The sequence below is a fragment of the Pocillopora verrucosa genome, chromosome 3, assembly GCF_036669915.1.
Source record: "Pocillopora verrucosa isolate sample1 chromosome 3, ASM3666991v2, whole genome shotgun sequence".
NCBI classification, from domain to species: Eukaryota; Metazoa; Cnidaria; class Anthozoa; order Scleractinia; family Pocilloporidae; genus Pocillopora; species Pocillopora verrucosa.
Genome location: NC_089314.1, coordinates 19,356,829 through 19,378,873, shown reverse-complemented (window position 1 = coordinate 19,378,873; position 22,045 = coordinate 19,356,829). Strand labels below are relative to the sequence as shown.

Below are 22,045 nucleotides of genomic sequence, written 5' to 3'. Positions count from 1 at the left end.
AAGGAAAAATTTCTAAGAGGAGGACCTTCCTTCACCATTAAAAAAAATTATCCTTTTAGACGCAACATTGTAATAGATGCATTTATGCTAGAGACGTTAAAGTTGTCTAAGACGTTAAAGTTGTCTCGAGACAACTTTAATGTCTCTAGCATAAAAATGGCCAATCTTTCTTTCAATTAGGCAAGAAAAGAAAGGCTGATGAAGATGCAACTGAAAGATCAAGAAAATGGTGCAACGCCAAAGAAACATTGGAAAGCTGTAACCCAAGGAACTGGAGTGAACAATTGCAATGTCAGCAGCCCTAGTGTAGCATCACGATCTGCAGCATTCCAAGCCAATGCTGCAAAGGATCAACAGAAGGTGATTCGTTATTATAATCAATAACATAAATATCCTTGTTTACTTGGCATTTAAAACATATCTGGGTAGTATTTTACATTTTGTGAGACTGAACACATTGAGCACCTACAATATGGGGTGAAAAATTTACCTGTAACTTATTTATGCTAATTTGATGTTTGACTGTCTTTTGTTTTCAGGAGAATATAAAGGACAAGAAATATCTCGAGCCTCAGTCATCACATACCCCTAGTAAACTGGCTGAGGCACGGAGTGTGTTTGAGAATGGTGTGTCAACAAAAAGCAGAGTGAATATTGAAAAAGAGAAATTTATACCTCCCCCTAAGCCCCCAAGAGTGGCAGTCACTGAGGACATTTCTGATGAAAGTTCTGAAGAACAGTTGCAAGTAGCTAAGAGAAAAGCTCCATCTCCACCAAAGAATACTAAAGGAAACAAAGGCAGAGATCAAAATAGCAACTCTGTGATCAAACGGAAAGCTCCAGAACCTCCTACAACTTGTCAGGATCAAAGCCAGATTAGGAATGACACTAAGAGTGATATGGCAAAAATCAGCAAAGGTGCAGATGAAAAAAAAAAGGGTGCCAAAACAAGTCAAAGAAGTTCATCCACTGATGAGGAAGGCAATGGAAACTTTCCCCCTGTTCCAGTCAAACGGGAAAGGAAAGGAAGTGTTGATGATTTAAATGGTGTCAACAAAGCTGATGGTGATCTACCTATGCCAAAACCACGAAAAAAAGTGATTAACTTGAATGAAGCAGGCAATGAAGCACAGGAAAGATGTGCTGACAATAAGAAAGTAAAAGAAAATAGAAGGGAAGAAACTTCAGATGACAAAGTGACTATTGTCGCCACTCCAGTTGGCAGTGATGAGAGAGTGAAGCTGAATCATGGAAAGCAACTGACAGAAGAACAACCACATGTCATCCAGGCCTGTGTGGTTGAAGAGAAAAGCCCAAAAGTTGTTGTTGCAAACAGGGAAATCACTGGAAGCATTGTTACTGTCAAAGCAGTTTCCTGTGATCACTCAGAAGAAAAAAGGATTGAGAACAAAAGGGAAAAAACCAGAGTCAATGCAGTGAAAGAATCCAAAACAGAGAAACCTCCAAGTGCTGCCAAAGTAGCTGACCAGGATTCCAAACAGGCAGTAACACCTGTTGTGTGGGAGAAACAGGTCCAAGGCTCTTCAAAGAAGCCAAGAAAATCTACTAAAAAAGAGGAGTTTGCATTTAAAGTTCCTAGAAGACCTACCAAAGAGTCCCACTTTGATCCAAATGAAACAGTCAACCTTAACGATGTAAACATTCATGAAATGACATTCACCTTTGACTTTGGTCAGTTCGATGAACTTGAGAAAGAGAGGGAGGGCATTTTTCAAATGAGCTATGAAGAGAAGTGTAAACAGGTACGGTGGCTGAAGTTGTTTTTTCTTTTCATCATTCCTGTATCTAAAACTGTGATCCATTAATCTTTGATATTTATTGAATTTTGCGTTATGTCATAAGCAGTTATTTTTATTTTTCTAATTTGGTGATATGCTTTGCACATGTGATAAGCATTTTAAGCTGATCCAGATTTTAATACTGTAGCAACACTCATCACATAATATTTTTTCAATAATTATTCCATATTACATGTACATGTCTCATTTTTATTAGGTTCTGAGAAACTTAGCCCTTAACTCTTTACCACATTTCCAGGTTTTAGCCTGTCATACTAGGCCATGTATATGTTACGTTGAATAAACCTCTTGGCCTTCAAGACATTTATCCCACTGTGGGACCTTACTATTGACACATTTTATAGAGTGCTGAGCTCTGGCTTCACCTGTATGTGTTAGCCTTGTGTTACCTTATTTTGTTCTTTTTTGTAAGCTTGAGAAAGAACAGAAGAGAGAAGAGAGGAAGAGGAAAGAAACTGCTTCAACATCTTCCATGGAGTCTGATAGAGAGGAAAGAGGCACCTACCAATCTGGATACAACAGCCAGACTAGTGAACAATATGCTACCAAGACAGTACACAAGCCTAAAGAGCCAGTACCACAGAGACCAAAGAGAATACAAGATGAGATTAAAGTATGCTTGAATAAGAGTACATGCATGAAGTCCACTTAATTTACAATTCAGCGTTTACCACTGATTTTTTTAAAATTCACATCCTCTCTGTGCCCCTGGCCCTTTCATTCCCACAAGTCATAGAAAAGGAGTTTCTTGTCACTATATCAATATATTCTCAAAGAGAATCTGCCTTTAGGAGTGACTGTGTCTGCTGACTTGAAAAAATTTTTTGAAGAGGTCAGTAGACATGGGAAGAAATACAGTATGAGAAAAGGGAAGGAAAGACAATAAACCAATATTTATTTTAAATTTGTTATAAATAAAGTTCTTGGATTAATGGTTAAATCTGTCTTCATAGGTCCTCCTTGAGGAGGCAGCATACCAACAGAACATTGTCCTTCAGGCAAGTCAAGCTCTGAATTTGTGTGTTGCCAATGACATCACCTTTAAAGGTTCCCGGGAAGAAATTGAAGCAGAAAAAGTTTTATTACTAGCAAGTAGGTGCACTTGTGAACAATGTTATCGCATTTCATTGCTGAAATTCTCTACATACTTGTATGCAATTGTCTTTGACTAAATATAGAGTAACTGATATACTCATCTGTATCTCAATTATAGGAGCATTGAGTAATCAGAATTTATATTCTTCCTCTAAACGCAGCATTAAATATTTAATCCCAGACTATCAGAAAGTGTGTAAAAAATACTTTATTTCTTATAAGTTTATTTTGACATATATCATTCTTTATTATGATATACTATTATTATAATTTAATTATCAATAGTATAGGTGCAAAATTACTGACTTTCTAATTCAAACAAATTTTATTGTAAGCTGAGCACAGAACAGCATGTCTAGATGAGGTCAACAAATTGAAAACTGGTGGTGCTGAAGGTGCGCAGGAATTTAAAGCAACAAATGTTGGTTCTGAGATGCCAGCATGTACAGCAACCTTATCCCTGTCAGGTGACTGTCTAATAGTTATTTGACCTTGGTTAAACTGATGACATGAACATTTTTCTCTTTAAGTACAATTGAAATTCTCTATTGAGACTATTTAAAAAATTATTTATTTCATAGATATCAAAATTACTCTTCATCAAGAATTTATGGACATGCTGAGAGTGGGCATCAGAAATGGTAAGGTAACAATTATATCCCCTTTTGCTGATCTTCAACTGTAGTATGTGTAACCTTCTAAATGCTGATCTCCTGTTGGTAGTAGGAGTGGGGAGAACATAAACCCTTTCACTCTCAAGATCTAATTAGTAATTCTCCTTACTACCTGCCATACAATTCTTATAATGTTAGTTCAGAGAATTTGGCATTGGATCAACTAATAATCCCATGGTTGACATTCTTCTCTATTCTCATCACCTGCCTGCTTGATGTTGTATTGATATTGTGAGGAGAAATTCTGTCTTGGTCACTTGTGGGAGTGAAAGGGTTAAGTTGTACATTTGTGTATAGAGTACAATATAAAGAACTAAAGTACCAGTAGGTGAGTTGACCTTAAAGATCTTGCAAAATTTACGTATACAGTTTGTTCAGGAAGGAATCAATGGAAATTTTTGAATTACAGTGCAATTTACAAGCTTCCCTGGATGTTGACACTAAGAACTGGTCAAATATGAGTTTCTGTAAATAAGGAAGCTGATTTTGTTTGATGTTTGTTTGTCAGATCTTGGTGTGTTTTACTTTGTCTGCATCGTCCAACATGGGCCACATGAGTTTTACTGTTCTAGAGTTTTATCAACAAATGATGCCACTGAGGGAAACTTTCTGATGTTCCCTGACAAATTTACTTGGTAAGTGAATTTACATGTTACATGGCGTTATGATCACTGTAAGGCTGTTTTCTTAACCAGCACCATGAGGAACTGCAGGTTACAGTGGTTTTTTACTAGGCAACTTGTATAGATGTGTGTAACCTTGAGCCCAGGTTCTAAGATTGACCAGACCCCTCTTAACCTTCTGAGTTTCATGCCATTAATGAATTGGGAGGTTTTCGAGAGCGTGCCTGAGATCTTGTGTTATTCTATTTGCTGTCACAGGAAGGACCTTAAACCAGATTTTACTATAGCTGTGAAGCTTTTCTGCATGGTAAGTTTTAACTTTCTAATGCTCTTAACATTGGTCCACAAAATAACAATCCTCCAACTCACAAAATGAGATCTGCAAATCAACTATCATGCTCAATTCCCACTTTTTTCATATACCAAGGAAGATGGAGAATACATGTATTTTTCTAGTACATTGTAAATGCAAAATTTTATATTTACATCTAGATTTTTGATCATAAGATTCAAAAGTTTAGTATCATTTAAAATAATTTTAATTAAGTTTTTTTTTCTTCAGAATGTGAAAAAGACACTAATGCCTGCACCTGTATCCACTCCTACCAAACACAAGATCTTCCAGTCACCTAAAGTGGTGAAAGGGAAGCTTGCTGGTGTAAGAATAAGAATAATCTTTGTGTATACCATATGGTTAATATTCAAAGTTGTTTTGCATGCAGAAAATAATAATGAGAGATCTCTCAGGTACAGGTGTCAAACATTTAATTGGTAATTCAGGCCTTTCAGTGAGTTTTGAAGCAGCCTCTTACATCCAAGATATGTGGGCAAGTGTAACTTAACAACAACAATTAACATCTTCACCTGTAACAATGAGTGAGCTCTGCCAAAACAAGAAACACAGGTTACAGCCCTGAGTAATAATTTGTTTTGCAAATAGTACTGGGGTGTAACATTCAGCCTTTGTCATTCACATGCCTCTTACTCACTGAGATTCCTTTGTTTGTCTGCTTTTTCCATTCAGCGACGTGCATCTGACACTGCTTCACCAGGTAAGTACTTTTCGATAGGAGCCCTCAAATCTTGAATTTTAGTTCATACCAGATGTAATCATCAAAAGCTCAGTAATAACTGATAGAAACCCTGAAATATATTTTCAGCGACTCAAGTTTCAGCTTCACCACAAACAGTGTTCAGAACTAGTAGCTTTGTGCCTGTTGGAGTGACACATGTCAACCTGCCAATCATCAAATCAAAACGGTTTTCCCTTGATAAGGTGTGTTAATATATTTCTTTGTCAAGATAATAGAAGTTAGGGAAGAAAGAATGTTGACTATGATGGCAGCAACAAGAGCCTTTGTAGCAGTCAGCTCTGAGTCCATTTAAGAACCCCTTTGCTTCAGGGGACTCACTATTTACTCATAAGAAGCAGAAAGAACTGCAGCAATGCAATAATGTTTTATTATTACTATTTATGGTTTTTGATGGTTTTTGTTAGCTCTCAAAATGAAAAATGCATCTGATCAAACCCATCTTTTGATTATGTATATGGAGCTTTTAAAAATGCCACACTAGTTTGCATTATTGAGAACTTGCCTTTATTTTATCATCAGGTGCCTGACACTTGTCCTTTGACAAACTTCTTGGAAATGAAAGTTGACTGCTCTCCTCAATACAGCAGCAGTGTCAATGGATTTCTGGTAGGGGCCTATGTGTACTTATAGTGGAGACTGTTAAAAATCAATTTTTTTAATAGGTAATATATATACAAGGTACCAAGATTGCGGGCAATGGGGATGAACAATATCCTTCACTTTGTGGGAAAAGCACATGTCAGCCATAAAAAAGGTGCCAGGAAGAAAGGCGTTCCTCTTAGTGAAAATTTTTATAGAGAGCATGGACATTGTACATTTTATCATGTCACTTTGTATCATGGATGCATGAGATGCAGTAATCTAATGTCAGTGCACTGGACTCAGGGTTAAGAGGTCCGGGTTCAAAACCTGGCTGCATCAATGTAATGTGTTCTTGGACAAGACACTTCACTCTCACTGTGCCTCCCTTCACCCAAGAGTATAAATGGGTTCTAGCGAATTTTCCAGGAAGCCCCTTAAAATGCTGGTGGGTAACCTTGCAGTGGACAATCATCCTATCCATGGGGGAGTGGTAATACTCTTAGCTACTTTGTGCTACGTGGAAACTGGGATAAGCTCTGGCTGGGTGGGCCACTAGGCTCCAGTACAGGCTTTACCTTTTAGGGTCATGGAGAGTCTTGAACATCTATCATTACAGGTTCTCACCATCAAATTGTCTCCCTTTTTTCATCAGACCATCTTAGAGGACATTGGGGGCTATGGAGCCTGGCAGAGAAGATGGTGTGTGCTACAAGGAGCTGTGATGTCCTATTGGAGATATCCAGGAGATGAGGAAACCAAGGTATTTTTTAAAGTGAATCCCCAATTATTTTGAAATTTTGAAATTAAAAATTACATCATTTTTTAGTCCTGAGAGGTCACAGAATGTTAGTTTGGGTCTTCAGAAGTCATGGGAAAGGAATGAAAATTATTTCCTAGGCAACAGAAATCTGAGCAAGAAATACTGTGTTTGGGACTGACCTTTGAATCATGTCATACAGAACCTCTGCAAAAGTCCTGGAAGTGGTTGATTTAAATTTATAAGTAACACAACAAGCCAAGAAAATTGAGATACTCTGACCTACTAATTTTCCTGATTTTTCTTACAAGGCTTGGACTCTTTGGCTCAATTTACATTATCTAACAGTTGTGTTTCTTTCTGTTAAAGTCCCCAATGGGCTGCATCAATTTGGCAGATTGTATCAGTGAAGAAGTCACAAGAGTGGCAAGAGACCTGTGTGCTCGTCCAAACACCATGGAACTGAAGCTCAGGAGGTCTTGTGGTACTGAAGTCAAGTAAGTTATAGTATAGTCATGATATAATCATTGTCGGTAAAGTTAATAATAGGTTCAACTTTATTTCACTTGTATGCTTTACAGTGCCAACATAAGCAAACTAATGAAAAGTTGTCAAACTAAAAATTATGGAATTCAAATTTATATGTAATCAGGGATTTTAGATAAAAGGGTGGTAGCTAGCAACAATTGATTGCTCCTGCTTGATTTGGGAAATTATTTTAGTTGCTTTTACTTTACTCTCTTCATGCATTACTCTTCATTCCTCCTTTATTTTTTAAAGACTCTTGTTTTAAATGGGTAGGTGCCTTCTACCTCAAATCCTCTTGAAAGACCTGTATATTACTATCATAAGACTCTTGTATATCTTCAACGTTTGTGAAGCTGTAATGATGACAATGTTTTAGCGTCAAAATTGAAAGGGAACTAGTTCAGCAATTTCTGTTTGTTAACCACCAAATATAAGGTACCTGTTGGCTGCTGATACCAAAATGGACCGTGCAACATGGATTGACAGTCTAAATGAAGCACTCAGAGATGGCCGTGCATGGACAGGAAAGGATAAGGAAGCCCTGTACCCTGACTTGAGCCACCTACACAATCAAGATGTTTATATGTGTTCAAAGGCTACTGTCTGAGCATTTTGGCTTTGGATATATCAAATGTGCTTCTATTGACTTTGCAATGCCTGTAGCACCTTTGACATAAAATGAACAAGTTTATTATAATTGTAAGTTTCTACATGTGAATTGTAGAGCTTGATCAACTATCAATTCAAATGAGTAGTTGATGCTTGAATGCAATTGTCTTTTTGTAGACATTACATTAAATAACTGGAAGATTTAAGCCAAATTCTGAATTTTAGAAATAACTGTCACTTAATATAACTTTATTTTAACAGATGATATGTCATGTCTTTTTGCACACCAGAGCTGTTGTAAAACACAAGTCAGATTTCCAGTCTAGAGGAGGTTTCAGTCTTGTCATAGCAATTGCATCACAATGATGTATTCCTAAAAAACAAGAAGGGAAATGTAAAGCTCATGATGGTCCTTATATGATGGCATTATTTACCTCTCCCCTTAGTTTGGATAGTAAATGAAAGATCTTAACTTTGTCTCCTTTGCAACCATTCTTTGAGCCAGGCACTGCATGGCATTCCAAAGAACAGTTGCAAAGGAGACTGGATTATACCTTGGATATTCAGGGATGTTTTGAGATCAATGTATTTGATTTCTGGAAATTAGTAAGCGATGACTCTTTCCATCAACTTCCCTATTACTGCGGTACAACTTTTGTTAGGCAAAACAGTGAATCAATATTTTCAGTCAATGGGCTATAAATTGTCTACAATGAAATTGAGAATTAATAGATGAGAGGGACAGTTTTGAGCTGGATTTACTACTTGCTGAATGATCATATTTTAACGTCAATAATTAAGAAGAGGTGGAATATAATTAATATAGTACACTTGCAAATTTTAATTAACGTTTTTGTATTCTTAATAAATATTTTTCTGCAAAGTTCAGTTCTCTGCCTTTTGCTATATAATACTAAGGCTCTAAAGTGAACTTTAAATTAACAAGTGTTGATCCCTTAGACTAACATCGGTATTCATATTCTCTGTAATGTTCTCTCTGCATTTACTAAGATGCTGACAGGGAGAATTTCTCCAACAATCAAGAGTTTTTTTTTTTTTGGTTGGTGATCATTTCCTTTATTCTCCTGACATTAATGTGTGATTCAGTGGTGATATTGTAAGGAGAAATTAGATGCTGGTCACTCTTAGGGGTTAAAGGGTTTAGAAATTCAAACTTTCCCCAGGAACATACCTCTAGATTCCCTCCCTGCCAATATATCACAATATAAATAAATGTAAATAGATCACAAAGAAAAAGACAAAAAAGACTTCTAACAAAAAAAGAATTAGGAACTCTTTATTGAACCTTCATTTTATACATTTAAAGTACTTATGAAAAAGGTAAAGCAAGAATAAAATAACATGTTATATCCCCAAGGGAAAGATTTAAGGGTTTAATGAGCAATCAGAAAGTGTCTTTTTTGAGGTGAGCAACTTTGTGAGGAGATTTCCTGTTGAGAGAAATTTTAGTTGTGTTCACAATTGTGGTCAAATGCTAGGCCCAATTTTTGTTGTTGTTGTTGTTAAAAGGCAAAATCAGCAACTGTGACTCTCTAAACATTAACCAAGCTCTAAAACCTAGACCTTGTAAACCTTTTCTTTTGAACCATTTGCCCATGAGAGTGAACTATTTGCCATAAACACCTCTATATTTAAATATGTAAAACTTAGATTCTGCTCAAAAGACTTGACACCTCTAGTTCAAATTCCCCACCCTCTCAAGGCAAGGTTCAAATATTCTACCCCCTGGGCACAGATGATGGTCAAATGCCTGTGGGTTGCCCATGGCACGAGGGGAATGTTGAAGCTTACAGAATTGATTGGCACATAACCATTAAATAAGTATCAGTAATCCTATTTTAACTATTAGAATAAATAATGATAATTTATAGTAATATATTGTTATTAATAAAATTCATGCATAAATTTTCCGCAATGACGAATGGTTGCTTAATAACTCGCTCCACAATACTATATCTCTTACTCATTTCTGCTCAACTTTGCTATCGTTCCAATGGGAAAAGCCTTCATAACAGCAAACCGGTTTTTTGCCCAAAATTCAGACTTACCTGGCCGGTCTACAACACGAGGTTTCTACACGATCCTTGCTTAACTAGCTCGTCCATCCGCCATCTTGGCAGAACTATCACCGTAAAAGGTTATTACAATAGACGCCTGAACTACTATCCTAATTCTTCGAGCTCCTACCAAGCTATACGAATACGTGTATCCGGAGACGTCTCCTTGAATCCTGGTCCCGATAAATGTATTACTTGCAACAGGACTGTGGCGACAAACCACAGAGCGGTTAGCTGTGACTCATGCAATGGATGGACTCACATAAAGTGCGGGAACATTAAGCCTAATCAGTATAAAGCTATGCAATTGATGGATAACTTTGAATGGTTTTGCCAACCCTGTCTGGACGCTAGATTATCAAACAATGTTCCAGATAACACTGGTGATTGTGTACAACACAAAGACGACTACCTCGAAAGGTTTGCTGCCTCTTTGAATACTTCGCACAACGATCTACGCATCGCGCATCTCAATGTATGCAGTCTTCGAAATAAAATAGAAGATATTCGTCTTCTACAGAAAATTTGCAGATTTGATGTCCTAGCAATCGGCGAAAGCCATTTAAAACGCCTCAATACCTGATAATGTACTACAAATTCCTGGTCTTAAATTCATACGTTGTGATAGATCTCAACGTAAAGGCGGCGGCGTGATCATGTATTATGCTGAACATTTATCCGTTACTCATCGCAGAGATTTGGCAGCCTCAGACATTGAAGCTCTCTGGATACAGGTTAAATTTCCTACAAACACTACTCTGTTCTCCGTAATCTATAGGTCTGAGCTAGAGTCCACGAATTTCTTCGAAAGCTTTCGTGGAGCCCTCGAAAAAGCTTGGCTTAAAACTGACAGCATCTTTATACTTGGCGATTTTAACTGTTGTTTATTAAATAGGGACCCTGACGGCATACCTACTTTGGGCAAAACGAAGAAGCTGATAGAGACCTTTGAAGACTTCAATATGCAAAACATTATCTCTCAACCAACTAGAATAACATCCACAACGGAGTCCCTAATTGACCTTATTGTTACAACTAAAGCAAACATGGTTCGTCAATGCGGCGTGCTGCCATTGGGCATATCTGATCACAGTTTAGTTTACGCCACTTTGAAGTTGAAATCCAAAAGACCCCCTCCGAGGATTGTCCGCTCAAGAAACTTCAAGAGATGTAACATTCAAGATTTCAAGAAAGATATCGAACGAATACCTTTTCACGTACTGGATATATTCGAAGACAAAGACGACGTCCTTTGGGGCTGGAATCTTTTGTTCAACGATGTTTGTGATGTCCATGCCCCTTATAAAGACGTCAAGGTTCGCAGCTTCTGTTCACCATGGATTAACAGCGAAATAAGATTAAAGATGAACAAACGGTTTAAATTATTCAAAGTAGCCACTCGCACAAAAGATCCGGTCAAATGGAAGGAATACAAAAGATTACGTAATGAAATCACCACGGACGTACGTCGGGCGAAAACTAAACATTTCAAGAACCAACTACTTGAAATAAAAACCGCTGCGGAGTATTGGAATCTTCTTCGCAATGCCACTGCACCAAAACTCAGAAAGGCTATTGGACCCTTGAAGAGGGAAGACGGTTCTCTGGCAGTCGATAGTAAAGAAAAATCAAATCTGATGAATTCTTTCTTTTCTAATATAGGAATTAATCTAACAAGGAACTTTTCATTCACAAAAGTCAACGCTGCCACAACATTAAAGTCAGTTCCTGTTATCAAAGACGTTATTTTATCAAAATCCGAAATTGGAAAGTATTTATCAGATCTTAAATGGAATAAAGCTACCGGTCCCGACCAGATTTCTTCTAGAACTCTAAAAACTGCCGGGAATGCGTTGGTCCATCCATTATATCATATTTATTGTGAAAGTCTAAGATCTGGCTACGTGTTTGAACAATGGAAAGTGGCTAGGCTGAGCCCTATCCACAAAAAGGACGATGAGAGCGACATGAGCAACTATCGGCCAATTTCTATTCTCAGTATACCCAGCAAGATCCTTGAATCAACGGTCTCTCAGAGAATCGTCAACCATACATTCCACGAGCACAGTTTAGTCACTGAAAACCAATGGGCTTATAGGAAAGGCTTTTCTACTGAATTAATGCTTATAAAACTGACAGAACAATGGAGACAAGCGGTTGATAACAGTAAAGTTGTCGGCGTAGTTTTTGTCGATTTTCAAAAGGCCTTTGACTGTGTATCGCATAAAATATTGCTGCATAAACTCGAGATTGACTTTGGGATCAAGGGCAACCTGGCTGCTTGGCTTCACAGCTACCTAAAGGGGAGGCGACAGTTCACAGTCATTGACGGCGCAGCCTCTGATTTTGCTCGCATTAATACAGGCGTTCCTCAGGGATCAGTCCTCGGTCCAACCTTGTTCGCACTTTACACAAATGATCTACCTGATAATATAACAAATGCAACTGTTTTTATGTACGCAGACGATACCACCCTGTTCTGTATCGGAGACACCGTAGACATTGTTATTGCCGAACTGAATGCTGCTCTCAAGGAACTAGAGCTATGGTGCTTAAGAAATCAACTATTGCCTCACCCCAAGAAATGCGAAGGCATGCTAATTCATCGAGGAAACTTCACTGGTCCACTACAGTCATTAATACTGATGAATCATTGTATAAGATGGGTTAAACACACCAGGCTGCTTGGAGTCTATATTGATAATAGACTTAACTGGGACTACCATGTCAAAGCACTAAAGATCAGCTTTGCAAATAAGCTTAACATGCTGAAGCGCAGCTTGTTCTTACCAAGACCCATGCTACTGGACTTATACTTTAAAGTAATCTACCCATCAATTATATATGGTATCACCGTCTGGGGCGGCCTTACTAATAAGGAGGGCCTAATTGCATTAGAGTCTTTACACTGTAGAGCGGCAAAATTAATTTTTAACTGGCCATGGGATATGCCTAAGTCTGACGTACTAAGCAAAGCTCGATGGTCTTCTATTGAAACCACATATAAAGTTAATTTAGGTAAACTGATGTTCAAAATAGATAAGAAGACTCTACCTATATCCATCTTAGATACCACCGAAGAAGTTGACGTGAATACTAAGAAAAATCTAAGAAGTAATGCCAACATAAAAGTACCAAAATTCAATACATATTACATGAAAAACAGTTTTTCTAGAAGAGGACCTATCGTTTTTAACACACTTCTCCAAGAATCAAATTTAAGAAATATAACCATTAAGCAGCTCTCCTCGTTAGCCTACAAATCAAAGGCACTCTTAAATTTGAATTTTAATTCCATTTCTCCACAGACAGTGAATTTTAAGGACCCCAATTTTAAATATTTTTAGATCTTCTAATTTTGATAGGCTACTTTAATTATTGTATTTTACTACATTTCATTTTATTCCATTTTACGCACGACCCCACAAGCGTGTAGTCGCTTTAACAATCATCGTGTTTAAATAAAGTCTTTGTATTGTTGTATTGTATTGTATTGAATCTTACCACGTCGCTGTTGTACTGTAATAAAGCTTAAAATTAGTCTCTAACGTTCAGTTCAACAGAAGAAAAATTATAGATAAAACGTAGCATTTGTTTTTGGTGATAAAAATTCTTTGATTATTGAGTTGTCCTGTATGTTTCTAAAACAGATATTTTTTTAACTTAACGTTCCTCCCTACGTGATCTGCGAGAAATCACTAGTACATTCCATTCGTTCCAGTACAAAAGAAAAATTACCGATGCTTTTCTGAAATGTAACTGTCAAATCATTTGAAAAAAGTAACTAAACAACAGTTCTTTACGGAAGTTTAATCCTGTTTTACAAAATGTGTTTTTTTTAATAAGTAAAGGCTAATAGCGTGTTATTATTTTACGTTTAAGTTATTTTCATTCGTTGTGACATTCTTCCCAATTTCCTTCTATCTATCAAACCCTTTTCAAAAAATAAATTCTAACGGTTGATAATTTATTTGTTTTTAACAGAAATTATTGGCAAGGACTCAGGCAAGGAAAAACCAGCTTGTCAAAAAGCGTGAAGAACTTGAAGCATGCAGAGCTAAGAGAAATTCGCCCATTCATGATAGAACTCGGCGTCCCTTGTCAGAAGACAACACTGACAGCTGCTCGGCTGAGGTGGATACTGATGACATCAAAAGACGCAGAATTGGCAGTGAGGACAGTGGCAAAAGTGCTATTTTGCAAAATTCCAAGGACATTGATGTTAATAGCCCATCAGTTCAGGTAAATTGCTTGCAAAATCAACTTAAGAATATCTACACTGTACCAGTGCACAGTGACAAACCATCAACCTCAAATACTATAGGATAAGTTGATTTTATCCACTGAGTTGAAAATGTAAATTGGCCACCATAAAGGATTTCTATTGCTGATTTTTGAGTGTTAGCCCTTCATCCAAAACAAATGGATGAGTTGTTGGTTATGTGTTTTAAATGCAAAAAATGGAGCTACGCTATTGGTGGAAACAGGGTAATAAGAAAAAGCCAGAAGTAATTGGTTGAGAGAAAAGTGCTTAGCAGGACTGCCAAACTTTTTTTCTAGAGTTTTGTGGCTCTCTGAGCTGTCTAGATGCAGGAAAATGCTGCAGACTGTCATATGCTGTTTAGAATGATGTAGAAGATTAAAGTCAAATCTCAGATATTGGAGTCTATTAGCATGCACATTGTCAAGTGTTACATGTAGTTAAAGCCCTCAACCTTTATGTTAAGGAGTGACCAATTTAGAACTTCTTCCTTGTAAACTCAATGCTCATTTTCAAGAAGGAAAAATTTCTAAGAGGAGGACCTTCCTTCACCATTAAAAAAAATTATCCTTTTAGATGCAACATTGTAATAGATGCATTTGTGCTAGAGACGTTAAAGTTGTCTAAGACGTTAAAGTCGTCTCGAGACGACTTTAACGTCTCTAGCATAAAAACGGCCAATCTTTCTTTCAATTAGGCAAGAAAAGAAAGGCTGATGAAGATGCAACAGAAAGATCAAGAAAATGGTGCAACGCCAAAGAAACATTGGAAAGCTGTAACCCAAGGAACTGGAGTGAACAATTGCAATGTCAGTAGCCCTAGTGTAGCATCACGATCTGCAGCATTCCAAGCCAATGCTGCAAAGGATCAACAGAAGGTGATTCATTATTATAATCTTGAACATAAATATGCTTGTTTACTTATGGCATTTAAAACATATCTGGGCAATATTTTAAATTTTGTGAGACTGAACATATTGAGCACCTACAATATGGGGGGCAAAATTTACCTGTAACTTATTTATGCTAATTTGATGTTTGACTGTCTTTTGTTTTCAGGAGAATATAAACGACAAGAAATATCTTGAGCCTCAGGCATCACATACCCCTAGTAAACTGGCTGAGGCACGGAGTGTGTTTGAGAATGGTGTGTCAACAAAAAGCAGAGTGAATATTGAAAAAGAGAGATTTATACCTCCCCCTAAGCCCCCGAGAGTGGCAGTCACTGAGGACATTTCTGATGAAAGCTCCGAAGAACAGTTGCAAGCAGCTAAGAGAAAAGCTCCATCTCCACCAAAGAATACTAAAGGAAACAAAGGCAGAGATCAAAATAGCAACTCTGTGATCAAACGGAAAGCTCCAGAACCTCCTACAACTTGTCAGGATCAAAGCCAGATTAAGAATGACAATAAGAGTGATATGGCAAAAATCAGCAAAGGTGCAGATGAAAAAAAAAAGGGTGCCAAAACAAGTCAAAGACGTTCATCCACTGATGAGGAAGGCAATGGAAACTTTTCCTCTGTTCCAGTCAAACGGGAAAGGAAAGGAAGTGTTGATGATTTAAATGGTGTCAACAAAGCTGATGGTGATCTACCTATGCCAAAACCACGAAAAAAAGTGATTAACTTGAATGAAGCAGGCAATGAAGCACAGGAAAGATGTGCTGACAATAAGAAAGTGAAAGAAAATAGAAGGGAAGAAACTTCAGATGACAAAGTGACTATTGTTGCCACTCCAGTTGGCAGTGATGAGAGAGTGAAGCTGAATCATGGAAAGCAACTGACAGAAGAAAAACCACATGTCATCCAGGCCTGTGTGGTTGAAGAGAAAAGCCCAAAAGTTGTTGTTGCAAACAGGGAAATCACTGGAAGCATTGTTACCGTCAAAGCAGTTTCCTGTGATAATTCAGAAGAAAAAAGGATTGAGAACAAAAGGGAAAAAACCAGAGTCAATGCAGTGAAAGAATCCAAAACAGAGAAACCTCCAAGTGCTGCCAAAGTAGCTGACCAGGATTCCAAACAGGCGGTAACACCTGTTGTGTGGGAGAAACAGGCCCAAGGCTCTTCAAAGAAGCCAAGAAAATCTACTAAAAGAGAGGAGTTTGCATTTAAAGTTCCTAGAAGACCTACCAAAGAGTCCCACTTTGATCCAAATGAAACAATCAACCTTAACGATGTAAACATTCATGAAATGACATTCACCTTTGACTTTGGTCAGTTCGATGAACTTGAGAAAGAGAGGGAGGGCATTTTTCAAATGAGCTATGAAGAGAAGTGTAAACAGGTACAGTGGCTGAACTTGTTTTTTCTTTTCATCATTCCTGTATCTAAAACTGTGATCCATTAATCTTTGATATTTATTGAACTTTGCGTTATAATGTCATAAGCAGTTATTTTTATTTTTCTAATTTGGTGATATGCTTTGCACATGTGATAAGCATTCTACGCTGATCCAGATTTTAATACTGTAGCAACACTCATCACATAATATTTTTTCAATAATTATTCCATATTACATGTACATGTCTCATTTTTATTAGGTTCTGAGAAACTTAGCCCTTAACTCTTTACCACATTTCCAGGTTTTAGCCTGTCATACTAGGCCATGTATATGTTACGTTGAATAAACCTCTTGGCCTTCAAGACATTTATCCCACTGTGGGACCTTACTATTGACACATTTTATAGAGTGCTGAGCTCTGGCTTCACCTGTATGTGTTAGCCTTGTGTTACCTTATTTTGTTCTTTTTTGTAAGCTTGAGAAAGAACAGAAGAGAGAAGAGAGGAAGAGGAAAGAAACTGCTTCAACATCTTCCATGGAGTCTGATAGAGAGGAAAGAGGCACCTACCAATCTGGATACAACAGCCAGACTAGTGAACAATATGCTACCAAGACAGTGCACAAGCCTAAACAGCCATAACACGAAAAATTTTGCCCTGACCCTGTCTAGGTCATCATACCTCCCTCTTTTAAAGTATTATCAAACTAATCTTCCCCTTTTTTGCCATATAGGTCAGAAAATCTCAATATGGACACTTCAAGAAATATGGCATCAATCCAAAGAAAAAGGTGGCAAGTTTTCCTGTTACAGAAAATGGTCTTCTTCATCCTGGTATGAAAAAGGAAAATAGATCTTTAAAGTTGATCACTAATTTGTCTGGTTTCAATGCTGTTTTTGAGATAATAAAATACTGATAAAGCAAGGAAAAGTCACCTTCTGGAAGTGAAAATTACCCTCTGCAAGCAAATGAGGCTATTTCATAATTGATATTTGGTTTGAGTTGTTTTGTTTATATTTTGTTTTAATTTTAACAGGAACACCCCTTTATGCAGCTCACTTCTATCCTGGTCAGCATGTTAAAATTCAAGGAGTCACGTAGGTTGCTTTCTTCCATCTTCATTTTAAACCCATTAAAACATCTATAACATGCTTTTTAAAGAGTTAGCCAGAGATGTAACTTTCATCATTTTTTATTGGTCTTTAAATTTTTCTGGTGGTCTATGTGCTCTTTCCCTGCTTAGGAAATTTGCTAGCAACTGCTGCTCAGTGATCCTCTTTCAAATACTACTTGGATTTCAGTTTCTGGTAACGTAATGCATTCTTTTTTTCTCGTGAACAAAGAATTGACTGGGGATTTCAAGGTGTGATGAAAAGGTGGAAGATGAAAGGCCAACCAGCTTCTCATGGCCATTCAAAAACACACAGGAAAATGGGAGCAACAGGAGGCGGGCAGGTATGAAATACAGACAAATCCTGTAATCTAGGTCACTGAATATACAGATAGTTTTGGGATAAAAACATGGCAAGTCTATCACAGCTGGGCCAGCTGTCAGTAAAGATGATTAAAGAATGAAGCAAGCAAATATGGCCTGTGTTGGGGAAGGAAACTTGCTCCTGCTTTTTCTGTTTCCTCTATTATAGAAGAGCTTGACATTTAGTTGTTTCCAGTCAGGTTATGCCCTGATGGCATTGAAGCCTTTTTTCTTTTCAAGATATGTTTGTGACCATTTGTTGGTAGCAATAACCACTCAACAAGGAGCAGTGAATTACTTTTCTTCCATAATTCATTTTTTTTTGTCTGATTTTAAAATAAGGATCCTGGAAGAATCTGGCCAGGAAAGAGGATGCCTGGTCACATGGGAAATAATAGCTGTACATTCCTTGCTGTCAAGGTAATTTGAACAAGTAATGTTCATTTGGAAACTGTTAGAATTGAAATTAAAATAGTACCTTGCTGTAGATCCAAATAAAATGTACAATGATTGAACAAATAATAAGCCTTGTGTTAAGAAGTTTTTCATTTTTTTGTTCCAGATTCTTCGTATCAACACCAAGTACAATATCCTTTACCTCCTGGGAAATTGTCCAGGCAAAAAGGGAAGCTTCATTACAATTCAGGATTCTTACAAGCCACACGAACACCCTCCTCCCTTCCCTACTTATTTCCCAGATCCCCAGGATCCCCTCCCTGAGGATATGTTTGCAGATGATGTACAACAGTTTGATGAGACAATATTTTTCACAAAACAGGACCAAGCCAATGAAGCTGCACAGGAAAATGCTTGAAGATATACAACTATAGTTTACTGGTGGTTTACCAAGTCTATGTGTGGTTTTCATTCAGAGGGAAGGAAAAAACAACACCTTGTCACTGCAATTAAGAATGATACAAGCATGGATGAAAAAAAATTGCAAGTGTGTAAGTTTGGAGAACGGCAGTCTCACCGCATCTGTTTTTCTAGCAAGAAAGAAAACTTAGAGGCAAATTACCGATGCTTATCTGAAATGTAACTGTCAAATCATTTGAAAAAAGTAACTAAACAACAGCTCTTTACGGAAGTTTAATCCTGTTTTACAAAATGTGTTTTTTTTAATAAGTAAAGGCTAATAGCGTGTTATTATTTTACGTGTAAGTTATTTTCATTCGTTGTGACATTCTTCCCAATTTCCTTCTATCTATCAAACCCTTTTCAAAAAATAAATTCTAACGGTTGATAATTTATTTGTTTTTAACAGAAATTATTGGCAAGGACTCAGGCAAGGAAAAACCAGCTTGTCAAAAAGCGTGAAGAACTTGAAGCATGCAGAGCTAAGAGAAATTCGCCCATTCATGATAGGACTCGGCGTCCCTTGTCAGAAGACAACACTGACAGCTGCTCGGCTGAGGTGGATACTGATGACATCAAAAGACGCAGAATTGGCAGTGAGGACAGTGGCAAAAGTGCTATTTTGCAAAATTCCAAGGACATTGATGTTAATAGCCCATCAGTTCAGGTAAATTGCTTGCAAAATCAACTTAAGAATATCTACACTGTACCAGTGCACAGTGACAAACCATCAACCTCAAATACTATAGGATAAGTTGATTTTATCCACTGAGTTGAAAATGTAAATTGGCCACCATAAAGGATTTCTATTGCTGATTTTTGAGTGTTAGCCCTTCATCCAAAACAAATGGATGAGTTGTTGGTTATGTGTTTTAAATGCAAAAAATGGAGCTACGCTATTGGTGGAAACAGGGTAATAAGAAAAAGCCAGAAGTAATTGGTTGAGAGAAAAGTGCTTAGCAGGACTGCCAAACTTTTTTTCTAGAGTTTTGTGGCTCTCTGAGCTGTCTAGATGCAGGAAAATGCTGCAGACTGTCATATGCTGTTTAGAATGATGTAGAAGATTAAAGTCAAATCTCAGATATTGGAGTCTATTAGCATGCACATTGTCAAGTGTTACATGTAGTTAAAGCCCTCAACCTTTATGTTAAGGAGTGACCAATTTAGAACTTCTTCCTTGTAAACTCAATGCTCATTTTCAAGAAGGAAAAATTTCTAAGAGGAGGACCTTCCTTCACCATTAAAAAAATTATCCTTTTAGATGCAACATTGTAATAGATGCATTTGTGCTAGAGACGTTAAAGTTGTCTAAGACGTTAAAGTCGTCTCGAGACGACTTTAACGTCTCTAGCATAAAAACGGCCAATCTTTCTTTCAATTAGGCAAGAAAAGAAAGGCTGATGAAGATGCAACAGAAAGATCAAGAAAATGGTGCAACGCCAAAGAAACATTGGAAAGCTGTAACCCAAGGAACTGGAGTGAACAATTGCAATGTCAGTAGCCCTAGTGTAGCATCACGATCTGCAGCATTCCAAGCCAATGCTGCAAAGGATCAACAGAAGGTGATTCATTATTATAATCTTGAACATAAATATGCTTGTTTACTTATGGCATTTAAAACATATCTGGGCAATATTGTTGGCCCGTCACTTGTACCTAGGCCCTCCCTGAGGGAAACTACATCCGGGCTCCCCTATTATTATTGTTGTTGTTGTAACACTAAGTGCTCGTGGTCAAGCTCGGGAATAAAGACTGTGTTCATTGAGCCCTCGATATTGTTTGAGTCGTCTGTACTGCCTGACATGGTGTCAGGAGTGGGATAGATCCGATAAATCGACAAGAGAAGCATTTACGGAGAGCAAACGTACATTTAGCGAATTCAACGACCGCAGCCGACTCGTCAAACAGCGATGGCGAACCTCAAGCGACCTGAATTGAAACTCGGCGGAAATATGTCTGAAAATTTCAAGAACTTCGAACTCAGATTCCACGACTACTGCATCCAAGCAGACTACCGAAACTTAGCGAAAAACCCCGAGACAGAGAGAGCAGATTACTACAAGAAACCGTTACTGGAAATATCAGCGCTCCGATCGGCAATGCCGGACGAAGCCTTGCAAGTGATCCGTTACACAATTGAACCCCAGATAGCAGCTGATGATCAGAAAAAACCATGGATCTGGATGGACAAATTACGACTTCATTACACTGGATCTATCGGAAGCTCCCTATTGGCGGACAGATTTAAATTCTGGAACACTCAGCAAAGCCCACACGAATCTGTTCAGGAATGGGAAGTTAAGGTCAGACAGGCGGGCAGCCTGTGCTCGTACAATGCACTGACCGACGAAATGTGCCGTGACAAATTCGTTTTTGGCTTGCACGATGGCACAATGAGAGCTGAGTTACTAAAAACGCATTTAAAGTCGGACGGAATGCCCAAGAACATGCAAGATGTCGTTGCCGAAGCCAAGGCCCTCGAGTCAGCCCAAAAAGCCAACAAACTCATAACAGACGCCACAAAAGGAATCGAGGAACAAGTTAATTGGATAAGCCACAAACAAATGAAACTAAAGCGGGAGCCTGGAACCTGCTTTTGGTGTGGAAACCGACGCGGACCTCACCCCTGGAAAACATGCCCTGCAAATGGCAAAACCTGCACTAAGTGTGGAATTAACGACCACTTCTCCAGAGTCTGTCTCGAGACGGGCGCCCCCCAACATGAACAACCAAGGAGAACTACCCAATGGCAAGCTCAGGGTAGGGGGCGAGGCCACAGAGCACCTCGCGGCCGGTCCCAACCAAAACCCCCTCGTGAACAAAACGTACATATGCTGCAGATGACAAATGACCAACACCCTGTGGAGTACTACACTGATGACTACCAAGAACAGTGCCACTCCCTGGAAACACGGCAAATACACAGTATCCACACAACCCACGCAAAGAAAAAATACTTTGTTACACTGCCCATGTCTGCAACAGGGAACAAATTCACCCCAGTGACATTCCAAATAGACACCGCCGCCACCTGCAATACCTTGTCTGAAGATACCCTTTTCAGGCTGATGCCAAACATGAAGCTTAGAAAGTCACCCTACCTACTACACCCCTATGGCGACTCCCAGCCGCTGAAACCATTGGGGCAGATCGACCTTCTGTGCGAAAGAAACAAACGATACGAATCGCTCACATTCCAGATACTTCCTAGGGATGTCATGATGAACAAACCAGCCCTTCTCTCTGGCTCCGACTGCGAGGCACTGGGGCTCATCACCATCAGGGCACACGAAATATTCTCACTCACATCAGCAGTA

At 38.2% G+C, this 22,045-nt stretch overlaps 2 protein-coding genes and 1 long non-coding RNA gene across 4 annotated transcripts in view; 2 read left to right on the top strand and 1 right to left on the bottom strand.

Moving 5' to 3' along the window:
* Window positions 1-22,045, top strand: part of LOC131794254 (anillin-like) — a 38,519-nt gene that overhangs the window by 1,651 nt on the left and 14,823 nt on the right. Inside the window, exons 3-17 of one of the 2 annotated variants that reach the window (XM_059111763.2) lie at window positions 181-360; window positions 540-1,763; window positions 2,233-2,433; window positions 2,774-2,912; window positions 3,251-3,382; window positions 3,497-3,556; window positions 4,098-4,224; window positions 4,471-4,519; window positions 4,775-4,870; window positions 5,237-5,264; window positions 5,373-5,488; window positions 5,826-5,912; window positions 6,541-6,648; window positions 7,015-7,142; window positions 7,609-7,927. In XM_059111763.2, coding sequence (XP_058967746.2) covers window positions 181-360; window positions 540-1,763; window positions 2,233-2,433; window positions 2,774-2,912; window positions 3,251-3,382; window positions 3,497-3,556; window positions 4,098-4,224; window positions 4,471-4,519; window positions 4,775-4,870; window positions 5,237-5,264; window positions 5,373-5,488; window positions 5,826-5,912; window positions 6,541-6,648; window positions 7,015-7,142; window positions 7,609-7,780 — 2,847 coding nt within the window. In that variant the 3' untranslated portion in view covers window positions 7,781-7,927. Of the gene's footprint in view, window positions 1-180; window positions 361-539; window positions 1,764-2,232; window positions 2,434-2,773; window positions 2,913-3,250; window positions 3,383-3,496; window positions 3,557-4,097; window positions 4,225-4,470; window positions 4,520-4,774; window positions 4,871-5,236; window positions 5,265-5,372; window positions 5,489-5,825; window positions 5,913-6,540; window positions 6,649-7,014; window positions 7,143-7,608; window positions 7,928-22,045 lie in introns of those variants that run through there. The other variant, XM_066163792.1, reaches the window with a different exon arrangement.
* Window positions 8,075-11,184, bottom strand: LOC136279746 (uncharacterized). The gene is made up of 2 exons (XR_010716967.1): window positions 11,070-11,184; window positions 8,075-8,155 (listed from the first exon to the last, which is right to left on the bottom strand). It is a non-coding gene; the product is annotated as an uncharacterized lncRNA (long non-coding RNA).
* LOC131794253 (uncharacterized) lies at window positions 9,722-17,496 on the top strand. Its single transcript, XM_059111761.2, has 6 exons — window positions 9,722-12,682; window positions 13,845-14,102; window positions 14,819-14,998; window positions 15,180-16,403; window positions 16,876-17,232; window positions 17,436-17,496. Exons 1-5 carry the CDS (start codon window positions 10,517-10,519, stop codon window positions 17,038-17,040), a joined length of 3,993 nt encoding a protein of 1,330 aa, XP_058967744.2. The 5' UTR covers window positions 9,722-10,516; the 3' UTR covers window positions 17,041-17,232; window positions 17,436-17,496.